This window comes from Teleopsis dalmanni, chromosome 2, assembly GCF_002237135.1.
Source record: "Teleopsis dalmanni isolate 2A chromosome 2, ASM223713v2, whole genome shotgun sequence".
NCBI lineage: Eukaryota > Metazoa > Arthropoda > Insecta > Diptera > Diopsidae > Teleopsis > Teleopsis dalmanni.
Genome location: NC_051847.1, coordinates 139,809,464 through 139,832,450, shown reverse-complemented (window position 1 = coordinate 139,832,450; position 22,987 = coordinate 139,809,464). Strand labels below are relative to the sequence as shown.

Sequence of the window (22,987 nt, the reverse complement as noted above, 5' to 3'; positions counted from 1 at the left end):
AAGACAAAAGACATAATTAAATCCAAAACTTATAATGAAGATAAAATATATAGCTTTTAATAAATTTAAATAAAACTTATATCAAAGTTTTGTAATATTTTTTTTATTTTTAATTTGACTTAAATACGAAAATGTTAAACATTTATTTTTTGTGCTTAATATCAAGAATTTTCAATTTATCTTATAGGTTTTGGTATTTTTTCTATATATTAAGAACTATCTAAAAATATAATTTGATACCAAATAATGCTTCTTCAAATTAAAATTATATATATACAATATACAGTTTTGTTACTTTAAATTACGCTATTTTAATTTGACTTTATTTTGGTGGGTTTACTTTGATTGGTTTAGTTTTCTTCAAATTCAAATTATATATATACAATATACAGTTTGTTACTTTAAATTGCGTTATTTTAATTTGACTTTATTTTGGTGGGTTTATTTTAATTGGTTTAGTTTTTACATTTTTTAAATAATATTATATTAAATATAAAAATAATAAAATTAGTTAATATCTTATATCTAATGTTCTATTTAAATTTTTTTTCAAATTTATTATAGTCATTAATTAACTTTTTTTTTTGGAAAAAAATTTTTTTTCGAAACATAAAATTTCATTGCACATATGTCATTAATAGTATATAATATTCGGCTTAGTATAAAAATACATTGTCATTTTTTTATAATTTTGCCCTGTTTATAAGAGAATTCATTTACTTTGTTATCGCCATAAATAACAACAGTGACGTCGTGGAGATCAAAGAAAGAGTTAGTTAAATGACGTTACGTTCATTTAATACGTAACGGCATATGATTTACTTCAATTGTGACAAAGGATAAGGGTATGTTAAGTTAGTATGTTAATTATGTTAAGTAACATACTGAATTAAGTATGTTCAGTATGTTAAGTCACATTTATTTAATACCATGCCCTTATATATATTTTTATAAATAAGCGTACTTATACCTATATTATATATATATATATATGCAATAACCATTTTATATTTATTTATTTTTTTGTTTAATTTCTTTTTAAGTTGTTTGTTTTTAATTTTTATGCTTAGCTTTTCTTTTAATTTTTCGTTAAAATTATCTACTAAATTTATTAATTTTAATACAATTAATATTTTATATTTATTTCTTTATTTTTTTTTTTTAATTATTTATTTTTAAACTTTTTTTCATTTTTTTCTTCGATTTTATTTATTTATTTATTTTTAATTTTTAAAAAAATTTATTTTTTTTTACATTGGTAAGTCCACAATATTATATATATAATTTTTAACTATTAAATTTATCATAAAAATTGTAAATAAAATATTTTTCATTTTTTGTTTTTATAAAAGTAAGCTTAAAATAATATATAAAATTACAATGATTGTATATAAGTAAATAAGTAAGTAAGATTGCATTTAACTTTTATAAAGTTTGTTTGTTAGTAAAAAAAAAGTGAATTTTGATTTTAACACCTTGTTTTAACCAAACAAAGAAACTTTACAGAATAACAAGTATTTAGTTTAAAAAACAAACGATATATAGAATTCCAAATACAAATTTCTAGCTGAAAAAAAGTCTTGGCCAAATAACGAATGAGTTATTGGAATAAATATGAATAATCTTTAAATAAAAATATGTTTAACTTCTTCTTCAATATGTATTATTTTGGTTACTAGTTTTAGTTATTAATTAATTAAGACTTAAATAAAAACTAAATCAAGTTTTCTTTTGACTCGTCTCTAAGAGCGATTTATTACTAAAGATATCAAACAATTATATATTTATATATTTTAATTTTTACAAATTGTCAAATTATTAACATAAACCTTACGCAGTATTTACAATCAAAAATAATAAACTTAAAAAAAATTCACAAAAGAAAAAGTCAGAAAAACTTTGAGTAGCTTTCTTTGCCACCCTGTATTTCGATTAATATTAAAAGTTAAAATTTTTTCTTGCATACAATTTTTTTCGTTTTTAGAGTCAAGAAATTACCCAGTCTATGTATACCATTTGACAAAAAAAAAATGTAATTTATTTATATATCCAATAATGGATCATCATAATCATCATCAAGTTTATTCTTCGATGCCATTGTGGGATTGAATTCTTCATCCTCTTCAGCTGAATAATACGGAGAATCTTCTTGAAATGATTCTAAGTACTGCTCTTCTTCTGTATCATCATATTCAATATTTATTTTATCTATGTCCTTTAAAAACCAATTGTATTTGATATTTTGCTCTAAAATACGAGGCCACTGCATAAAGACACACTTCAATAGATGTACATATAGATATTGACCACGTAATTTTTGTGTAAAACTTTTAGCATTTATTAAGCCCAAAAAGTTCAAAATTAATGAGTAGCGTTTCCCATTCGCTAATGCAAAGTAAATAAGTGTCTTCTGAGTGACTCTTAGTTGATATGATTCAATATCAAATGCACTTATTTTTAAACATATACGGTGATCTGTTTCATACCAGTAAGTTGTTGGAGCAACATATGAAAATTTTAATTGAGGCATACCTTCAATATCCGTTTCAGTTTCAACCTGGGATTCGGTGTATGATAGATTTTTAACATTTCCTGTTGTTAATGTGGATAAAAATGTTTGTTGATTATTACAGTCTTGAAAATATTGATCGTTTCTTTTGTGGTTAACATAATCAACAGATCTTAGTACATTTTTTTTCGTTTTAAACTTTTTCTTTAAACAATCATCAGACGTTAATTCATTTTTTTTTGTTTTTAAATTTTTTTTTAAACTATTATCAGATTTTAATGCATTTCCATTTGTTTCCGGCTTATCCTTTAAACAATCATCAGAAGATAACGCATTTTCATTTGTTTCTGAATTGTCCTTTAAACAATCATCAGAAGATAATGCATTTCCATTTGTTTCTGAATTGTCCTTTAAACAATCATCAGAAGATAATGCATTTCCGTTTGTTTCTAAATTGTCTGATAAATCAATATTTTTGATTATTTTCAAAAGTTTATCGTAATCACGTGTATCTTCAGTATGCGTCTCATTTTCAAATGATATTGAATAAACCTTACAAAAAATAGGCTTTATTTTAATAAAATCTTCTGCACCATCATCCCATATAGCATTGCCATCAATAACAAGCTTTGCATTATATAAATTCAGTGCTTGCGTATTTTTCAATGTATCAGTTTCGTACAGCAGTATATCATACGAATTTAAACCGAAAACCTGGTTTTTATTTTCTCTTACAGGATATACAAACAGATAAACAGCAGATAGCTCTAAATAATTTTGTGCATTTTCTTTATACTGTAACCCTGCTAAGTTGCAATGGATCGCCTGAAAAGGAGCGTAATTCGTTATTGTTTCTGTAGTCTCAAATAAAAAATCGTCGTAAAGTTTCTCTTCGCTGATTTTTAAAAATCCACCGTAGTCGCATAGGAAAAACGTATGAATAATTTCGAAGTTCTCATCTTCAAAGCTTTCATAATATTTAGCGCGCATATATATATTATCGTTTTTAATGATGCAGTTCTCCTTCGGACACAATAACTTTTTGGGAAACACATACTCTGAATTTTCTTTCAACATTTCAACATGACTTTTTGTTAAATTAACTACACTTTTAAACTGTGTATTGCTAGCTACATCATATAGCTGAACATATATATCAGGCAAAAAACTATTTAATTCATCGGCATATTCAACTTGAATCAAAGTGTTCAGTGGTGCTGCTACCCACGTTTCTCTATGGACCAGCGGAGATTCCTTAAATTAAAGGATTATTATAATTATTACAAATTAACAATGATAACTTATAAATTATGAAAGAAACGGAAAAAAATTATATTTTGCAAATAACAAAAGTATGTTGATTCGAAACATATCACGACAATTACTTGAACTCGCCAGGGGATTCCCGAAATCATGTAATTTTTAGTGAAAATATATATGACATATATATATATGACAAAGTGGTCCTTTTTTTCACACACTCTGTACTATAACGATATACTTTCTACCCCTTTATTACACTGTGTGACATAAATGATTATATTTTGCTTTTTTGATTTTTCAACGAACTTAAGTTAACTTGATCCACTGAGCTCAATTTGCAACCTCGTAAGGATAGAAATTAGCGCCAATTTCTAACCTACATAAATTCAACTACTCAGTACTGCATAATATAGCACTTTGAATAATTCTTGGAGATGCTTGTGCACGACAGACAACAAGAAAACGTTTGTATGTGCGCTTCACAAAAAGCTCGTCTGATTAGTATAAAAGACGACGCATTTTTGGTAATAATGGAGTAAGTCTTTTATGATCACTCAGTGGCACTGTATGTAAAACATAAAATAATAAAATAAAATATTACCTGGCACGAAGGCAGTTTTAAGTCAAAGTGTATAACATATTAAAAATATATAAAAAATGTTAACAAGTGCAAAGGCGGTTTTAAATCGATGTTTTCCCCAAACACGTAAGCAAAAAAACTACAAAACTACAAACTACAAACTACGAACTACAAACTATAAACTATAAACTACAAGATCTAATTGAAGATTACCGAAAACACCAAAACATCAACCGTGTCGTCATCAGCGTGTCATCCGTGTCACCCATTTTATTTTATTTTATTAATTTTTTCTTTATATAGAGTTTTGATGAAGTTTTAAATAAATACTTCTTTAAAATTTAACATAACAATTTTTTTATTTGAGAAGTCTAGTCCTCGCGAATACAAATTTATTACAACGACACTGAATATAGGCTGAGGATACCCCAACAAAATTATAACGAACCGAAAAATCAGTGTCGGTTTCTTTCCAGTCAACTCGATTAATAATAAGTTACATAATAATAATAAGTTACAGTAAATAAATTAAGGTTTTAGAGGGTTAATAAAAATATTTTAATTTAAGTTTACAAATGTCGTAGTTTCAGTAAACTTGTGAATGAAAGTTAAACATTTTGGCCGAATTTTCATTCTTCCCTTCTGTTCCTATTACAAAGGGATCTTCTTGTAAAAAAAACTGCTTTAAGAAGTATTACAAAAATCATAAATTTGAAATTAAAGAAGGGGATATCTAAAGTAAAAATGTTTATGTATTTATTTTAACAAGTTTGCTAAGACAAAATTCGAATTTCGTATCTACATATCAGACTCACTTAAAAATGTCCCTTAACACTGGTTATTACTTTCATTTGAAAGTAACATTTGCAAGTAATAAAATATATTATATTTTATTATTATTATAATACATTCTATAAAATGTATAATAAATTTAAATTTAAATATATTATATATAAAGATATGTCATGATCTATATCTTAAACTTAAGATCTTTGAAAATATTGCAAATACATTTAAATTTAAAGGTTGATTACAACTGGCAAAAGCTAAGAAGTTGAACAGGTAGACTAAATTTGTTATTTTAATCCTATATCACAATTAGGGTATTATTCTATAATCTCATAGATATATATATATAACATATATGAACAAATATACCAAATCTTACACTGAATATAGAAATTTTACTATAAATTTGTGGTGTTTGCTATTTAAAAATCACCTTATCTTCGTCTACTAGGGAGTGATCATATTCATTGATAGCTTTTTCATTAATGTTTGCTTCAAAATGTTGTTTTTCTGTACACTTCGACTCGCTTAGAGCATCTTTGAGTCCAAAATTATTGTATACACTATTATTTGAGAGCAGTTCTTGTTGTGTATTGTTACTATGAACTTGGGTTTCAATATCTTCTTTGACAGTACTTATGTCTTTATATTTATTATCTTGTAAATTTTGCTCTTGTTTAATATCCGCAGTATTTATCAATTCCATTTCTTTGACTTCAGCTACAGAGACTTCTGTTGCCTTTTCCTTTATTAAACCACATTGCAAGGCAATTGCACGTATATCGCTTTGATTTTCAGGTATCGTCATAACAAAGTTATTAGCAACCAAACACTTCTTTAAATTTTCCTTAATAATCCAAGTTCGTGTAGTTTCCAAGTATTCCTGAACGTAAACACTGTCAACCCAAATACAATTAGTTGAAGAAAAATTGATCTTTGCAAAGACTTTATCAGTTTTTACTCTATTCGTAATTAAAACATTCGTAACGAATTTCGTAATATCTCTATGCCAAAAACGCTCATCATTATGCGGTTGCACCCCCAACAAACGTATATCAATAGCTTGTGGTGGAAAGTTAATAAATTCATCTTCACAAATGAAAAGTGAAGTAGATTGAACTGTTGATACTATCCCAATGTCTAAAAATTTCACAGTCACTGAAATATTAGTAAAAATATTTTTATTTTTTATGTTTGGCAAATGAGTTACTTGTACGCGATAAAACACATCAGATAAATCAGTTACACATATATCATTTATAGTTATTGGCCATTTAACTTTTAATCTCGTTTGCATATTATAATGTAAAGTTAGTTTACTTTGAAACGGCCCTGCCATATCAGACTGATGAATCACATTCCATTCCGAAGTGCTTATAGGTCTTAATTCGTTAAGCTGAGCTATATAATGCGTAGGCGAAATTACCTATAAAATTAATTTTTGATTAATAAAAATGCAGTATTATTTGCTTACTTACTTTAAGGATTGTTATACGTAATTCTCCTGTCGTAGGGACCACACTATCCCTGACTATTTCTGAGTCCATAAACTTATGCCGATAATCACAACGGGGTTGATCACAGGTTTCAGTGTTTAACATAAAGGGGCATAACGCTTTTGTCGCTCTGCGAGTTTCTACTATTTCGGCAATCATTTTTTGTATTTGTGCCATATCATCTGCCTGATTTGTGGCATGTTTGTTGATATAATTGAATAAACGTGGCAATTGTAGTTCATTTTCTTCATCTAACAAAACTAGTGAAGCAGTCTTAGGCAAAGATTCGCGAGACTTACATATAAAATCGTCTGCTAATATATTTCTTACATTTCGCAACATTAACAGAAAACGTCTTGTAAAACGTGTCCACGATGAAGGCATTGAATAATGTACAAGATTTACTACATTTTGCAATTCAGGCATCTCGTGTAGAATATCGTCTGTACATATTAATACTGGTGGGCATGATTTCTAAAAAAAAAAAAAATAACTTAATTAGATGATTTTTAAAATACAAATATTTAATGTTTACCAAAAATATATTTTTTTTAAGAATTAGGAAATCAGATTCTAAATCATATGCTAAACAACAAATTTTATTCGCCAACAAAGCATCCTGGACACGTTTCACTTCTTCCGTACAATTACAAATAACTATTGACCGTTGACTTTCGTATGAGTTATCCTCCAAAAATTTCGTTATTCTTTCAATTTTATTTATAGCTCCGCAAATTTTTAAATTGATTTTTGTATGATTATACATCGCTGCTTCTAAGAAGTCTCCAATAATTAATAATGCATCGGTAAAAGTTTGCAGGTATTGAAGAAAAAGTGTTTTCCAAACACGAGAAGTAGCTACAATTTGCAATTCTTTCTTATTACATAGTTTCAACAAATTTTTTTTTACATCTAAAAAATCTTTTTTTGTATCTAACATAACATCAATATCATCCATTACGAAATGCTTTACACGTGCGCCGTCAATTAACGGCACAGTTTTGTTCTCTTCAAGTATAAGTCGTAAACTTGAAGGCGTTCCAACTAATATTGGACAACCATTTATAAGTTTCATTTTTGTTTCCAATAGATTTCTCACACCATATGCGTCAACACACCTGCTTTTTATGCCACATTTCTGCAATAAAAACTCACATACATATATGACGATTTCAATCTCCTCTGCTTTAGATAACATAATAATTGCAATTGGACCAGAATTATTTTTAACTCCTTTGTTTATAATGCGAAAAGCAACTGAATTGCAAATTGCAGGAATGTAACAAAATGTTTTACCTGACCCGGCGCCACTAATGATAAGTGATGAATTACCACGCAATAAATGCGGCCAAGCATATGACTGAATACGAAGAATTTTTTTTAATCCCAATTCTTTAATTCCGTTTAATATTTCCTCCATAAAGGATATATATTCTAATTTTTCTATACTTTTAACCGGAAATTTTGAATGTGCTAATACCAAATGATCAAAAATTTTGAACGAAGTGTGATGAGCGTCATTCGTATTTTTTAAAACTTCTGTTATTTGAATTGACTGTACTGGAGTCGATGAAAACGGTAACTCTCTATAATAAAAAAGGAATAAATTATAATTTTTAATAATTTCTGAAAAGTTTTAAAAATTATTTTAAATTTACTTATCTTCTATATTGAGTTTGTCAAATATTTACAGTAAAAATCACATATTTTTAATTACCCTCCAAAGAAGGATCGATTTTATAATATTAATCGATCGTTTACATAGAGATATTTTTCAATCCAAGCCAAATTCTTTTTTATTAATAAATAAATCACATAAGCTGGTTATGTCACGAAGCTCAAATGTCAAACCAGTCTTAATCTTTCTATGATTTTTTGCTCATATCACACAGGAATCTATTATTTATTTTATTATCACGTTACTATAGAGAACTTGATATTGATAATGGAGAATCAATCAATATTTAAAAGAACTATTTTAAAGAGCACATGCAAACTAAATGACGGGAAGAACGGGAAGAAGATGACTATATATAAGTAACCAACATTTAACTTTTCTGCAAAGTTTCATTTAGTAATATCAAAGAAAAGCGACAGAGCCGTGAAGCTATATGCGAAAACCGACAGGCTGCCCAACTTAACACTATCTAATCTCAGAGTAATCACTAACCGCAGATCTTAGATCTTAAAACAGTCATTAAATAATCACGAAACTTATGACTCGAAATAGGCTCGAGAGTAGTTGAAATAATCAACTAATAGATAAAAGATAGAATTGATCAATGTCATATGAACAAATAGAAAACACAGCTTATACTACGTATTATAGACAATGCAATTAGGGCTAAATCTGAAACGGTGAATTGTGCGAAATATGGCAAGTTTCATAAAATTAATAATAAGAAGATAGAAAAACATAACTCTAATAATCTGTACTACCGAACAATAAAACTAAGAAATTGTGTCCACACAAACTAATTTGATATTACTTTAGAAACTAATACTACTGTTTAAATTATTTAAACAATTTAATATTGAAATTTACCTTGTAGATACTTTTAAATTTTGTTGATTTTGAACCGAACAGTTATATGATTCTTTACTAACATATTCTGTTGTGGATTCCTGCGATATGTTGCTACAAAGTTTATCAGGTACTCTACTTATAGTTGATGAAGCGTCTTGATTTTGACATGAATTTATGGATGAGTTACTACTAATTTCATTTACGTCTGTGTCTTCATTATTTTGTGACTTCAAAGATGAATACTCAATGCAGTCTTCTTTGTCTATATTTTTATTATTCCGAGATTCTGATTGTATTGAGTGCTCAATCACATTAACTATGTCTGTTTTTTCCTCAAAGTATCTATTTTCTATTTTTGCATGGCGCAGAGAATCTCTCTCTCTTTGTTTTTTCACAATTTTTGTTCTTTTGATTATTAATTCCTTTATGCGTTCAACTTCGTCTAAGTCTTGATTCTCATTACAATATCTGTGTAGATTTTCTATTACTTCTATTTTTATATTAAGTTTTTTTAACTCATTAGTTTCTATATTAGTATTATTTATATTAGGCTGCGTTATCCTGTTAATGCTACTATTATGCTATGAATAAATTGATTAACATTTTTAATGGCACAAAATTATTCTAATTATACCCTGCTGGATTTAATGTCCGAGTAAACTTTCCCATTTTTGTTTGATTGCTCCTCGTGTTTAATTATGAGTGCTAGCTACAAATATTAAAACAATAACATCATAGACAAACATTTTTTATAAAAATTGATTATATGTTACTTTTCCTCCACGAGATAGTTTTTTTGCAGAAACATGTCCATGATCTGTTTTCGAAGTCATTTGCGATGGTAATTGAAATTGCTGATTCTGAAATGGAATATATTTCATAAATAATTTTTTTTCTATTTTTTACTATTTTCAACAATAAAATACACTAAAAACTTGATGATATAAATAATTGATGAAATGCTAACACAAAATTAAACATGAATTATTTCACGAGCTTATCTTAGACTTGACTTGTGGTTTACTTGTGTAAATCACAAGCAAAATATAAATTGAGAACGTAATACCATGTTCCCACTGCTGGTATATCAATTTATATTAATCAAATAAAGATTTGAATGTTTCCATTGTTATAAGTTAATTTATGCATATGAAAATGCTTTTATGTGTCAAAAAGATCGGTGAAAGTTCTATTAGAGCTTTTGTTATATCCATCACACATTCAATTAATAAGAACAAAAATTTTATTAAATACTTACTTCCTCAGTGCTTTCGTTTATAGCTCAGCTGTTATTTGTTGACATTTTACATAAAAACATAAATAACATAAATATCATAAATTTCGGTCATTTCTCTTGTAGGAAATTTATATTTAAGGGTTGCACTCGACATTTTTGATATAATTTTCCTTACTCTTCCTTATTTTTAAATAATTTAAAAAGCATGAAGACTACTTATGGTGTATGGTTAACGAAATTTACTTGTACCATGTTTCCACTGTTTACTTAGTAAGTTACTTAAGTGACTTTAGAATTTTATCGTTTCTATTGACTTCAATTATTTATTGCATGTGAATGCACTTTTATGTCAGAGAGTTCTTTGAATACGTTATAGATTTAAAATATATATATATATATATATATATTTATATATATATATTCAATTAATAAAAATAAAGGTTTTATTAAAGCTTATTTTCTCAGTATGTTTGTTAGCAGTTCAGCTGTTGATTGTTTACATTGTTTGTTTGGTCTAATTTACGTTACTCTATTTTCAAGTAAGTTAAAATGCACGGAAGCTGTTTGTATAGTTAATGAAAGGTACTTAATAAGATACACTTATTAAGTAATCAGTGGAAACATACTTTTTCTATATTGAAACAATACTGCATTAACACAACAAATTAATTTTTTTTTACTGCCATATCTACGAATAATCCCAACAAATAACATTTTTTACAATTAAGTTAGAAATACCAGTCTTCTTTGTTGCATTGAATAGAAATCACGTCCACTAAAATCGAATTTGTCATCCAGTGCCACTCGTGCATCTTCTGATAAACTGACCTCGTGCACACGCCTTTCAAAATCACTGAGCAACTCCTCGTCATTATATTCATCCATTATAAAAATTCTATTTAATACAAAAAACATTTCATTAAAATATTCATCTAAGCATTTAAAATTTCAGGTTTACATACACAGTTTTATGAACGCACTTAGTGAAATATTTTCGTAAATTTATCAATCAGCTGTATAACAGCACTATTTACATCAGCAATATGTATGACAGCTCAAAATGCAATAATCAGCAGCGCAATTTCTTCAACCAAACGTTTAACCAATATTGTTGCAATAATAAATATTTGTGTAAACTTTATCGATCAACTGTGTCGCTATCAAAAAATTATAAAATAAAATGACAAAATTAAGACAAAAGTCTAAACTATAAACTATTTACAAAGATATTTGGCGAACACATTATAGTTGCGCTTTATTCGGGGTCACCAATTATAGTTACTGCTGTTTCGCTATATATAATATTAGGCGTTTTCTTTTGTAAGCAAATCACAAAAGAACAACCGCTTATTTTAAAAATAACATATGAAACAACAACACTGCTCGCTTATTTAGTCCAACCTTTTTGAAACCGCTTAACTAATAAGCAGCTCAAATTGCATGGTTGCCAAGACTAAAAACTCTATTGTGAACGATATTTGGAAGTACATATGAAATTTTAAGTTCACTGTCAACGAACGATTTCGTTAATTTTTTGTATTTCGTGTTATCATTGTTTGTAACAAATACATCATTTCTTTTATTTATTATTTTACAGTTAGAAGGCATAAAAATTCATATTTTAATCATAATGTAGAAAGAAAAATGTTCTTACCAATAATTGGAAAGTATTATTAATCATTTTTGAAATTTTAACTTTAAATTTTACTACGCGTTTTGCATATGTAAGCCTAACAAATTTTCCGTTTTGTCCAGAGTTGCCATCAAAAGTAATGCTTATTTTATTTGTTCTTTTGCGACATGCTTACAAAAGAAAAGGCCTATTATAGTTATTGCTGCTATATAATATCAAATAAAATAACAATATGCTCTTTTATGAAAAACACTTGTTTTAGTTTTACTTCTTTATTTCTCAATTAACACAACAATAATAATACAATTACAAAAACGTTACGTTAGGTGTTTTTTTTTGTTTGTCAATTTAATATGATTCTGGCTGTTTGCCTTTTGGCAACAGATGGCCATGCGAAGACAACAAATTATAAATGACACCCACAGCCACACCATTAACCACCGCAATGCCGCAACATGGATGCAGGCAAAGAAGAAACTTGAAACAAATCAGCAACTTGAATACAAGCAGGACGTAGAAACATCCAGCATAATTAAATTGCCACCGATTTTACAGTCAGATCCAGAATTATGGTTTGCACAAATAAAGAGATTTTTACACGAGCATCGGATCACTGCAAATGTGTAAAAGTGTTACACAAATATGTAACTTTGAAAAAGGATTTAGTAAACAGATGTGGTGACTCGAAACAAAAGCAGCTTATGAAAATATTGACCAACTTAGAATCATCAAAGAAACGGCCATCGTAACTACTCAACGAAATGAGAAACGTAGCCGGTTCTAATGTTTCTGAGGAAGCATTGACAGCGCTCTGACTACAACGAATACCCAGTGTATTTGTCTGCAAGTAATGTAGTCCGAACAGCTACACAACAGCAAACTACCAACAAATTCACAAGTAAGCCATCAGATTACAACAGAGTGCCAATCGAGTGCAGAAAAGCCATGAAGATACTCTGGCGGGAAATTAACAGCCATTCGTAATGAATTTCGCACAATACTGGAGCAAGAGATTGTCAAACAGCTCATGACTGAGCCCAGTCCATCTTGTTAAAAACAAGACAGTTGGATAAATGGCATGTGGTGATCACCGTGAGCTGAACTCCAACACAAAACCCGACCATTATCCAATACCGTACATCGAACAAGTATCAGAACGACTTCATGGAAATGCAATATTCTTTAAGATTGACATTAATCGAGCCTATTATAACATTCCAATGAACCCGGAAGATATTTGCAAAATTGCAGTCAGCACTTTAGTGCGAAAGTTTGAATTTGTCGTAATGCCATTTGGGCTAAAAAACGCAACTTACACGTTTTAACGCCACATGGACACAATCTTCCGAGCCACACCATTCGTTTTTTGTTACTTGGACGATGTTTTGACTTTCTCCAAGGGCGCAACCATCATGAGCAGCATTTAGACATTGTGTTACATAAACTTCAGCAAACTAAAACTTCGGTAAAGCTCAAATCAATGATGAAGAGGTGGAGCAAATAATTTAGTCCAATTCATCGTTGCTACTGAAAAAGCTACGGCTACAATAAAATTTGTACACATACTGCGATATCACAACTGGGCGCATAAAACCATTCATCCCCAAATTTCTGAGAAGAAACGTATTTAACCTGGTACACTCGTTATCGCATCCAAGTGCCCAAGCTATATTACATCAATTAACGTCAAATGTTCTTTCCAGAAACAGACCAACGTTTTGATCACGTTCACATTGACCTGATCACTCTTCCAGAATACCAAAGTTATAGGAACGCTCTGACAATGATCGATAGATTCCTTACCATCCAGCAGCAAACGGCATGATAAAGCTATTCCATCGTACGCTGAAAACAACTCTCATGGCCAGGCCCGAACAGACATGGTTGCAGTTATTTCCATCAGTTCTACTGGGCTTGAGGTCTACTAGTTTATAACACCGTTTTACGACTACCTTGTGAATTTTTTGTCGACAACAGCACACCACTCATTCAGAAAAGGTTCTTGAACCAATTTCGTAGAGGATTGCAACAAATAAGGCCTCACCTCAGCATCGCATCACTTAAAACAGCCAGTTTTGTTCACAAAGGTTTAAAAGACTACACTAATATCTTCTTATGTGTTGATAATATAAGAAGACCACTTGAGCCGCCATACACAGGTCCGCATAAAGTTATCAAAAGGATAAGTCAACGGATTTTCAAAACTCTAGTGGGTAGCAAACAGCTAAACGTTTCACTACAAAAGCTGAAACCAGTGTTCCTCGCAGTAAACATTGAACAGGCAACCGAACCGTCATTCTTAGAGGTATTAATCAATTCAATCGCAACGACAGCACCAGCAATAGGGTACGCAAAGTAACTTTTACCAAGAAAGACCCTTTGAAGGAAATAATCCCAGCCTCAGTAACACAAAACAATCAACAGTAAATAGCCTTCGGCGCTTATTGAAGGGGGAGTACTGTGGCGGACACATTAACCAGCGCATTGACATCTGGCGAATTGTAAAAACCAAAGTACAAACAGCAACTAACTAATGGTCCAACGTCCAATGGTATTTAGCGCATCTTACCAAAAGCAAGAGAAAAAAACATTAATTACGTGTAAAACAAAAAAATGCTCGCAAAATTATAAACATTTACAACAATTATTTAAAAGTGTTTTTTTTAATTAATACAGAAATACTGCAGATATTTTTGTAAATGACTCGCTTGTGTTGAAATGAGACTCTGTATTGACAATAAATAAGTTTATGTGACAAATTTTTTCGCCCATACAACTCGTGGAGTAACATTAGCATGACTTTCTCAGTATAACGGAATACTTTCTCAGATATAAACAGAAAAATGTGCGAACATAAAAGTCAAACACGGCTTAGGGTCGGTTGGTTAAGGAGGGCTGACTCTGAGCTTTAAATTTGGCAGGACACAATTTTGATTCCTGGTTCTTGCAGTCTCAAAAAATTATTTACGAATAATTAAATACAAGAATTATTTCCAAGACCACTGATGATGGGTGGTCAGTATTTCACAATACTCGAGTCAGCTGTATGTTCAGTCAAAAATTCAATTTTGTTAAATAATATAAAAATAATTTTTGTTGTTGTAGTTCAGTACCGTTCGAAAAACCTCTTTGTAAAATTTTAATGTAAACTTATCAAGTTTGTGTAAAGGATTTTTCATACAGGATTTGACACACAACTTCTGTCTGCATAAAGCTAATCTTTGTAAACAGTTGAAGGTTCCACAGATGCACATTTGCTTGCGACCGCCCTAAAATTGACAATTGTCAAAAAACAAACTACAGTAGGATTTATATATCTATCCGTCACGATCAAGACAGATGTGCAATTTATATTGTAACAAATCTCCTTTGTCGGTACACAAACATTTTGTACAAATTTTATGCCACAAATATATTTTTAAATTTTACTACGCAAATTCCAAAAAACTGCAGAAACCGTAATTCACAAATTCTGCCATATCAAGCAGTGTAATTTTATATTTACCATATTAATTCACTAAATATGTGTTTGTTTAAAACAACATGTTCTGAAATAGGTGCTCCCAATTTAAGAAAAAAGCCTATTTTAACTTACGAAACTGTAATTATAAATGTATTGTTATTCACGCGGTATTTAATAATTTCTGAAATGTTTTTTGTTATGACAGCTCGCGAAACAAATATAGCGTTGCCAACTTCGGTTTATTTTTAAATGTTGATAAAATTGACTCTTTCTGGCTGTGCCGTAAATGCATGTTATGTAGATTATCACATCAGTATTGCCTATTTCGTATTTTTGCAATAGTTTGGTACTTTTTCGTTGTGCCTAAATTGATAAGGAAATGTAGATATGCTCGCTTACAATTTGACACCAAAAATAGCTAGCAAAAAAAAAATTATACAGGCTGTAATAATGTTAATTTATTTTTATAATATCTTATAATAATTTATAGTATCTCAGTAATTACAAAATTATACGTCTTTCCTTAAAATTGGAAAGTGTAATTGTTAGTAATCCATGAAAGGCATTAATAAATGCAACCCTGCATGCAGAGCAAATTTGTAATGACAGCTCAACAAATGTCAAGTAAGTCAGTCGTCTACATTGTGCCGCTGTAGCAACATTAACTTTTTAACATCATCACGCAACGCCATAAACCACATAAACACAACACACATAAAATACACATCAATTATATTAAATAAAATATTACATAAAACTGAAACTATTGCCTAACAGTAATAATTAAATTATTTGCGGTTTATAAAATAGGCTGTGTTGCTTACTGTTATTTTTTCTCCAAGACGTGTTCTGAAATACGCCGGCTCTTATGCCGGAATTTAAACCGACATATTTTTCCCTTAATCTCAATTTTATAATTTGCATTGAAAACAACAACAATTTTAATTATGCCGTGCCCAAGATACTCTAGATAACATGACCCTAATACTACGTTTTCTCTGCTTACTTAGTAAGTCATATCGTAATATTGAGCTTATTGTCGTTTACATTAGCACAAGTTACTTAAGACATGGAAAACATTTTTATGTGTCAAAAGTTTCTAGTTATAGAGCTTTTCTTTGTTTACATTTTAATTATAAACAGCTGATATAAATTTTGTATTGTTAAAAGAAAATAATTAGATAAAGAAAATAATGAGAAATGATCGTAAAAGATTATATTGTTTTAATTTCAAAAAGTGATGACATAATAAAAATTTCAATTATTGACCATTTTACCTAACCTGTTGGGAAAAGTTGTACACTTTATGTAACCTTTTTAACCTTTTCCATTGAAGAAGATTTTCCTCAGTTCTTTTAAAAAAATTCTTACCTCTTGTTTGTTTTAATTTTTTAATTGTTTATGTTTACATTCAAATTTCGATCATTTACAATGTTGCATTCGTCATTTTTGGTATACTTTTAATGGAATTTTGTTAAACATGCTATATTTTAAAGTAAGTAAACGTAAGTAAACAGTAGAAACGTATTATTAACCGTGGTTCAACACACTATGAGGTGGATTTTCTTTGCTAATGCGAAACAGATCACATGTAAAAGTAATCAACAACGCATCATAAATGTCAACTGTGTTTGTTTACAAAGTTTTGTTTTGATTTGTGTGCATAATTTTGGCTCTAAAAGAATAATTGAAAAAATTTTATATATAAAAAAGAAATATAGAATATGCTAAAATGTCGGTATTTTTTTATTATTTACTTTAAAACTTAACTGCTGTAGTAAATGCTGTAGTAAATAAATTAAAATTGCTGATTTTAATAGAATCGTCCAGCGAAAGTAAATTTGCATACTAGTCTCTTAAGCGCTATGGATGAAGGCATGGAAATATTAGGAATTTCATTCAAATTTTCATTTCAAATTTTCATAATAATTATTCATTTTAAAAATAAAACGCTATATTTTTTCGCCAAACTCCATATTTTCATTTCTTGTCGCACAAAAACAAAACAATTTCAGTCCGATCACCAAATGCTTGACTTAAAAAAATGCAAAGCAATTACTTAAAGTTTTGCATCAGCTAATATACAATTGGTACTCACGCTTTCCCTTATTTTACCTCGGCACTAAAAATCAAATACATTGTTTTCCATTAGAAAAAAATGAGCAGCTTCGATTTCTTACAACCTTTAAACATTTCTTTTAATTTTATTGAATTGAATTGTCTTTTAATTTTTATGTTTTGTCCAATATATTAACATATATAAAATAATTTTAGTACAATAATATGGATTTTATATGCATTGATTGGATCTGCTACTTTGGTATTATTTTTTAAATGAAATATTAAATAATCTTTTGCAATTATTTTACAACTATTATTATTAAAATTATTGCTGTCTCTTCTATACAATATTATAACATGTTAAACACGCTACGATTGAAGTAAAAATGCTAAACTATTTAATAATAGAACCGGTTACTTAATTGCAATTTTCTACAACACTTGTGACATGGGCAAACGTCAGAAATGTGTTCTTGTTGAAAATTGTTTTTCTGTTCGTAGTATTTCTTTATAAATAAAGTTTTAGCAATCGCAAATTGTAGAAAATTACAAAAATTCTACTAAAAAATGAAATTATAAACCTAGTTATTTTATTAACGTAGGGATATCATAATAAAATTCTAAGCAATTAAATTCATATGCATATAACTTTGGTGCTACAAATCTAATTAGAAACTTTTTATTGGCCCTAAATTTTTATTACACACAAAATGGGACAAGTAAAGGAGTTGCATTTGTGCAAAAATCTAAACGACCTGGAGCAGTATTTCAAAATTCCTAATATAACAAATAAGTCAAAAATGAAAAGGTTTGTAAACCGATATCTTTATTACTGGGTGACTAATAGCAAACGTAAATATTTATATATTATATCTAACATTTGTAGTCTCATAGAGTCAGCGCATAAACTTTTACAAAACGGGAATAAACATTACCAGGAGGGGGATGAAGAATATGCCTATATATATTATATGCGATATTTTAACTTGCTGAGCACTTTGCGCAAAATGCCCACCTATACGGAGTACAAGATGTCCATACAAAAAACTCTCGGAGGAAATACAGCGAACGCAATAATAATGGATAAATTGGAAGAAATGACTAAATCACTTAGTGAACGTTACGATCGCTTGAATGAAAAAAAAAATGTACCACCACCACTCACCGACGATGATATGAAATTTTATAATAATTTAAGCGCTTCAGATAAATTTAATGTGGTTAAAGCATCACCAAGCTATGAGCAGATAGGCGATGCACTTAAATTGATATCATGTAAACAATTATTTCAGCTAATGCAAACAAATACTGTACTTATAATGGATTGTCGTTGTGTTGACGATTACAAGGTATCACATCTAAACTATAATTTTTCTTTTAATATACCAGAAGAAATAATATTACCAGGGTAAGTACGAAATTAAATAAATGTTACTAAAAAAAAACTATTGAAAATTCTATATATGTATTTATTAAAGGTTATCGGCAGGAAAACTACAAGATAAATTGGACAACGAATCGAAGAAATTTTGGTCGGCACGTTCTATAAAAGATCAAGTAGTACTTATGGATTGGAACTGTAGAGAAGCAACTCCAAATAAAACCAAATCTATTGCTGTATTACAGGATATACTGCAAAATGTAACTATTTTATTAATTAACAAAAATTTATATTATGCGAACAAAAGTTCTTTAAGTTTATACTCTACACAACGTATGATTTAATTGTTTTTGTGCTCTTTTTTATTTGTAAACACTGTAGCAATATCATATTTAGAGAGACTTCTCTGAGAAGCTTTTAGTTGAATACCCATAGCTCTGTATAGTTAAACTATTCAGAATAGTTGAATAGTTAAACTATGATTCCAGGAGCAGTCGGTCCTACCTTCTAGAGCCTTTCGTCTAACCCGACGACCAACTGCTGGTCACTACTCTCCATGAGTCCAATCATCTATTTATAGTATTGTATTAGGCGTAAATGAAGCATTTATTCATTTGTGATTTTATTTTTGTGATGTTATTTACTTATGTGTATTTATAAGTAACAGTTAGTGCTTCAAAGTGTGAATATGACGAAGCAGCTTGCAGCTCGAATATACATAAATTAAACCATTGTTTACCACTCGAACAGCAAATTTGCTTTATGTTTTTATTATTTTTTATATATTTGTTTATATATAACACTCATATGGTGTACAATAATGCTCGAGCGACTCACTGTGTTCACCGAATGTTTGAGCAAAAACAAACAAGAACATCACAATAGAATTTGTAGTTCTAGTATATATGGCATGACTCATATTAAAAGATCTAAAATGCAGAGGGAGGGTGACTCTCTGCATCAACTAGGATAGTCAATTTTTAATATATAGGTATAATAGATCTATATAAAATAAATAATCTAAATCCCTCAAGAAATGTTTATAATAAAACCAGGTTTTCATCTCTTTTTTTTTTTGACGATTTTTAGGGTCTTGTATTTTGAGACTATCTCCCATTAAAAAAATTTGTTTCCCTATGATTGTTATATAAACTGAGAACTTATTTATTTTATAAGAGAAACATATATAACAAAATTTAACTTTTTTAGAAGTTTTTATTATTTTTATTAGTTTATTATAGTTATTTATAACAAACTATAATAAATAATTTTACATAATAAATTTATACAGTCAAACTTCCATAACTCGAAATACTGTTATGCAAAAAAGATTTCGATTTATGGATACTTGGAATAAAAGAATTGTAGGTAACTTGCTCTCTAAACCCTGTTGCACTCAAATTAGTTCGAGTTATAGAAGTTAGAATTATGGAAGTTTGACTGTATATATAAAAATATATTTTTTTTATATTTTATTTTTAACGTCAAGGCGAAAAAACTATTTCGTTAATATAAACTATAGTTTTTAGTAGAAAGATTTTTTTGACAGTAGTGAATTGCAACAACACATTTTATTATTTTTAATTATTTGAATTTTTGGCTAACCATACAGCTGCTTCGAATATTACAAAATGCTAATCATCAGTGGTCTTTTTGGAATTATTTTAATTATAATTAATTTTATTATTTTAATTCATTTCCAAAAAAAAAACTGATAATAAGTATTTGGCAGTAGTCAAAACAGAAGTAGGTGTCGGGTCAAACAGAAATTCAATTAATTAAAAATAGTGTTGTTGTAATTCACTACTATTCGAAAAACCTGTCTATTTTTTTATATATGAATGATTTTCATTTTTTTTTTATATACATACTATTATTATTTTTTTATGTATATTATTTTTATTTATATATATATAATTATTATATTTCTTTTAGTGGGACCCCGATTGCATTTATCGTTCTCCAATAAAAATAGTCGATGGCGGCTATGAATTTTTTATAATGATGTATCCAACTCTATGTACAAATCCTACTGTACAATCACCACATCATAATCAACAAAATAATGATATGATAGATGATATTGAATATCCTTCCATACACGATATTACAATGAAAGACGATATGCGTCCATTTTCACGAAGTCCCTTAAATTTTAACCAATATACCAACTCGGTTGTCTCAACAAATCAAGAGCGTCCGTTCATTGATCGTAGCAGTAAAACAGCAGCGCTAAAAACTTATAATGAGAAACAAAAAGCAATTGTAGAAATTATGAAAGAACATGATGAACTTGTAGAAAAGGCTCAAGCAAATGATGAACAGTTAGAGCAGGCTCAACAAAAATGGAATACAGTAACAAATGTAAACAAATTATCAACAGCAGAACAACAACTTTTATATAATATATGGCAATTAGAGAGTGCTGCTGAAGACTATGTGAGTATTGTATGCAACAGGTTAATTTAAAAATGTAATGATATATGGTATAAAAATTATTTTTAATCAATTTAAAAATACTCTTATTAATCATTAACATTATATCGTTTTATCATCCTATTATATGCAACATTTTTAAAAATTTTTAAATTTCTTTAGCGAATTGAAAATAACCGACTAAGAGATGAGCTTGAAAACTACAAACGACTTGATAGAGAAACAGAAAAGGCACCTGCAATTGAAAATGAAAAAATAGAGGAAGTTACCAAAAAAATTGAGACCAAAATACAAGAACGTCAGAAAGTTGATGAACAACATGAACGTGAAAAGAAACAGCGTGAAACACAATTGGCTATTGCACGGGAAAATAAAAGACATATGAAACCACCGGTTTTAGAAGATGAAGAGATGTCACAACCAAAAATACCCCAGTTTGATCGTTCGGTCAAGCCAATAATCCCCAACAACATAATAGAGACAATACATGCGGAAAAAAGAAGAGATTTTTCACCAATACCTGGTTCAATGGTAGCTATTTTTATGTCACATTTCTTTTATTATATTTCAAAAATAGAAAGACTAAATTTAGTATAATCGTAGCTTGTCTGATAGATATATGTGAAAATCTGAAAACAAAAAAGTCACATACTTTTTCAGATTTCCAGGTCGTACACACGTCATCCATGCTACCCGTTCGTTGTTTATAAATAAAAATATAAATTCTAACAAACCAGTAATCAATATTTGTTCAGTCAAAGAACGCCATTTTGGGCTAAAGTAGTCAATAAACTTTTTTGTTACTAGTTCTTAAAAACGTGACTATTGCTTATTTACATTCTTCTTCATATATATACAAAGCACATGCTTTTATTTTTGCAATATCTTTCAGAACGAACAGTAAAAACCCTAATAACAAAATAATTTGCTAAAGAAATGTTTTCAATTTCTTTAAATAGTTCCTCTCATTGTTTCTAATTATAGACATTATAGACTACGTAAAGATCTGTACTGGACTTTAAGTGCTAAAAACAATTTTGTGTATTTTGCTGTACTGCAGTACCTACCTACTCTACCCTTACTAACACACTATATTGTAACCCATGTATTCGAATTTGTGAACCCTTTCATGTTTGCTGCTGTATAGATCTCTAAGGATTACAACAATGTATTTCCTTATAAAGTGAAATGTTCTAAAATAAATTAAATCAAATATTCCTATAAAACCATTTAGTTATTCTGTTTATATGTGTATATTAATTAATTATATATACTTTTCGCTTTTTTTCATTTAGCGTCATTAGATCGTTTAATTTATATTAAAGAGAACATTTCTCTTACTCCTCCGGTATTATTGTATTATTTATCTTATGATTTAATTTTGATTGCATATTTATGGTAGCTAACGAAAGCTAACTCACACTTAACATATAATTTTAATTGCATATTTATAGGGGCGAAAAAATTGCTCAAAAATATCAAAAAAGTAACATAAAATTTACTTTATGATAAATAAAAATTTATTGTCATAAAATAAACTATCAAAATTAAAGTTTTAGTTTATAATCTAAAGAGCTTGGGATGCAGAACCTAACAGATGTAGACAGAGCCC

General features: G+C 28.8%; 2 protein-coding genes across 3 annotated transcripts; one reads left to right on the top strand and one right to left on the bottom strand.

The window, feature by feature from the left end:
- Window positions 1–1,748: 1,748 nt before the first annotated feature.
- On the bottom strand, window positions 1,749–15,699 carry LOC119677731 (putative ATP-dependent RNA helicase SoYb). 2 transcript variants are annotated; one of them, XM_038089190.1, is made up of 10 exons: window positions 15,540–15,699; window positions 11,364–11,558; window positions 11,140–11,296; window positions 9,938–10,024; window positions 9,799–9,873; window positions 9,183–9,745; window positions 7,173–8,223; window positions 6,620–7,111; window positions 5,575–6,567; window positions 1,749–3,763 (listed from the first exon to the last, which is right to left on the bottom strand). In XM_038089190.1, exons 3-10 carry the CDS (start codon window positions 11,284–11,286, stop codon window positions 2,042–2,044), a joined length of 5,130 nt encoding a protein of 1,709 aa, XP_037945118.1. In that variant the 5' UTR covers window positions 11,287–11,296; window positions 11,364–11,558; window positions 15,540–15,699; the 3' UTR covers window positions 1,749–2,041. The 2 variants fall into 2 exon arrangements, with proteins under 2 accessions (XP_037945118.1, XP_037945119.1); XM_038089191.1 differs by lacking the exons at window positions 11,140–11,296; window positions 11,364–11,558.
- A 2,430-nt stretch (window positions 15,700–18,129) lies between these two features.
- Window positions 18,130–22,160, top strand: LOC119683104 (ubiquitin carboxyl-terminal hydrolase 8-like). The gene is made up of 5 exons (XM_038096712.1): window positions 18,130–18,366; window positions 18,445–18,966; window positions 19,037–19,199; window positions 20,875–21,378; window positions 21,538–22,160. Exons 1-5 carry the CDS (start codon window positions 18,269–18,271, stop codon window positions 21,970–21,972), a joined length of 1,722 nt encoding a protein of 573 aa, XP_037952640.1. The 5' UTR covers window positions 18,130–18,268; the 3' UTR covers window positions 21,973–22,160.
- Window positions 22,161–22,987: the final 827 nt, after the last annotated feature.

Coding starts and splice junctions, on each gene's coding strand:
- LOC119677731 (XM_038089190.1), bottom strand. CDS start 11,286: ATGGATGAATATAATGACGAGGAGTTGCTCAGTGATTTTGAAAGGCGT. Junction 10,025..11,139: donor CAATGCAACAAAGAAGACTG/GTATTTCTAACT, acceptor ATTCCATTTCAG/AATCAGCAATTTCAATTACC. Junction 9,746..9,798: donor CGGACATTAAATCCAGCAGG/GTATAATTAGAA, acceptor ATTTATTCATAG/CATAATAGTAGCATTAACAG.
- LOC119683104 (XM_038096712.1), top strand. CDS start 18,269: ATGGGACAAGTAAAGGAGTTGCATTTGTGCAAAAATCTAAACGACCTG. Junction 19,200..20,874: donor TACAGGATATACTGCAAAAT/GTAACTATTTTA, acceptor TATTTCTTTTAG/TGGGACCCCGATTGCATTTA. Junction 21,379..21,537: donor AGAGTGCTGCTGAAGACTAT/GTGAGTATTGTA, acceptor AAATTTCTTTAG/CGAATTGAAAATAACCGACT.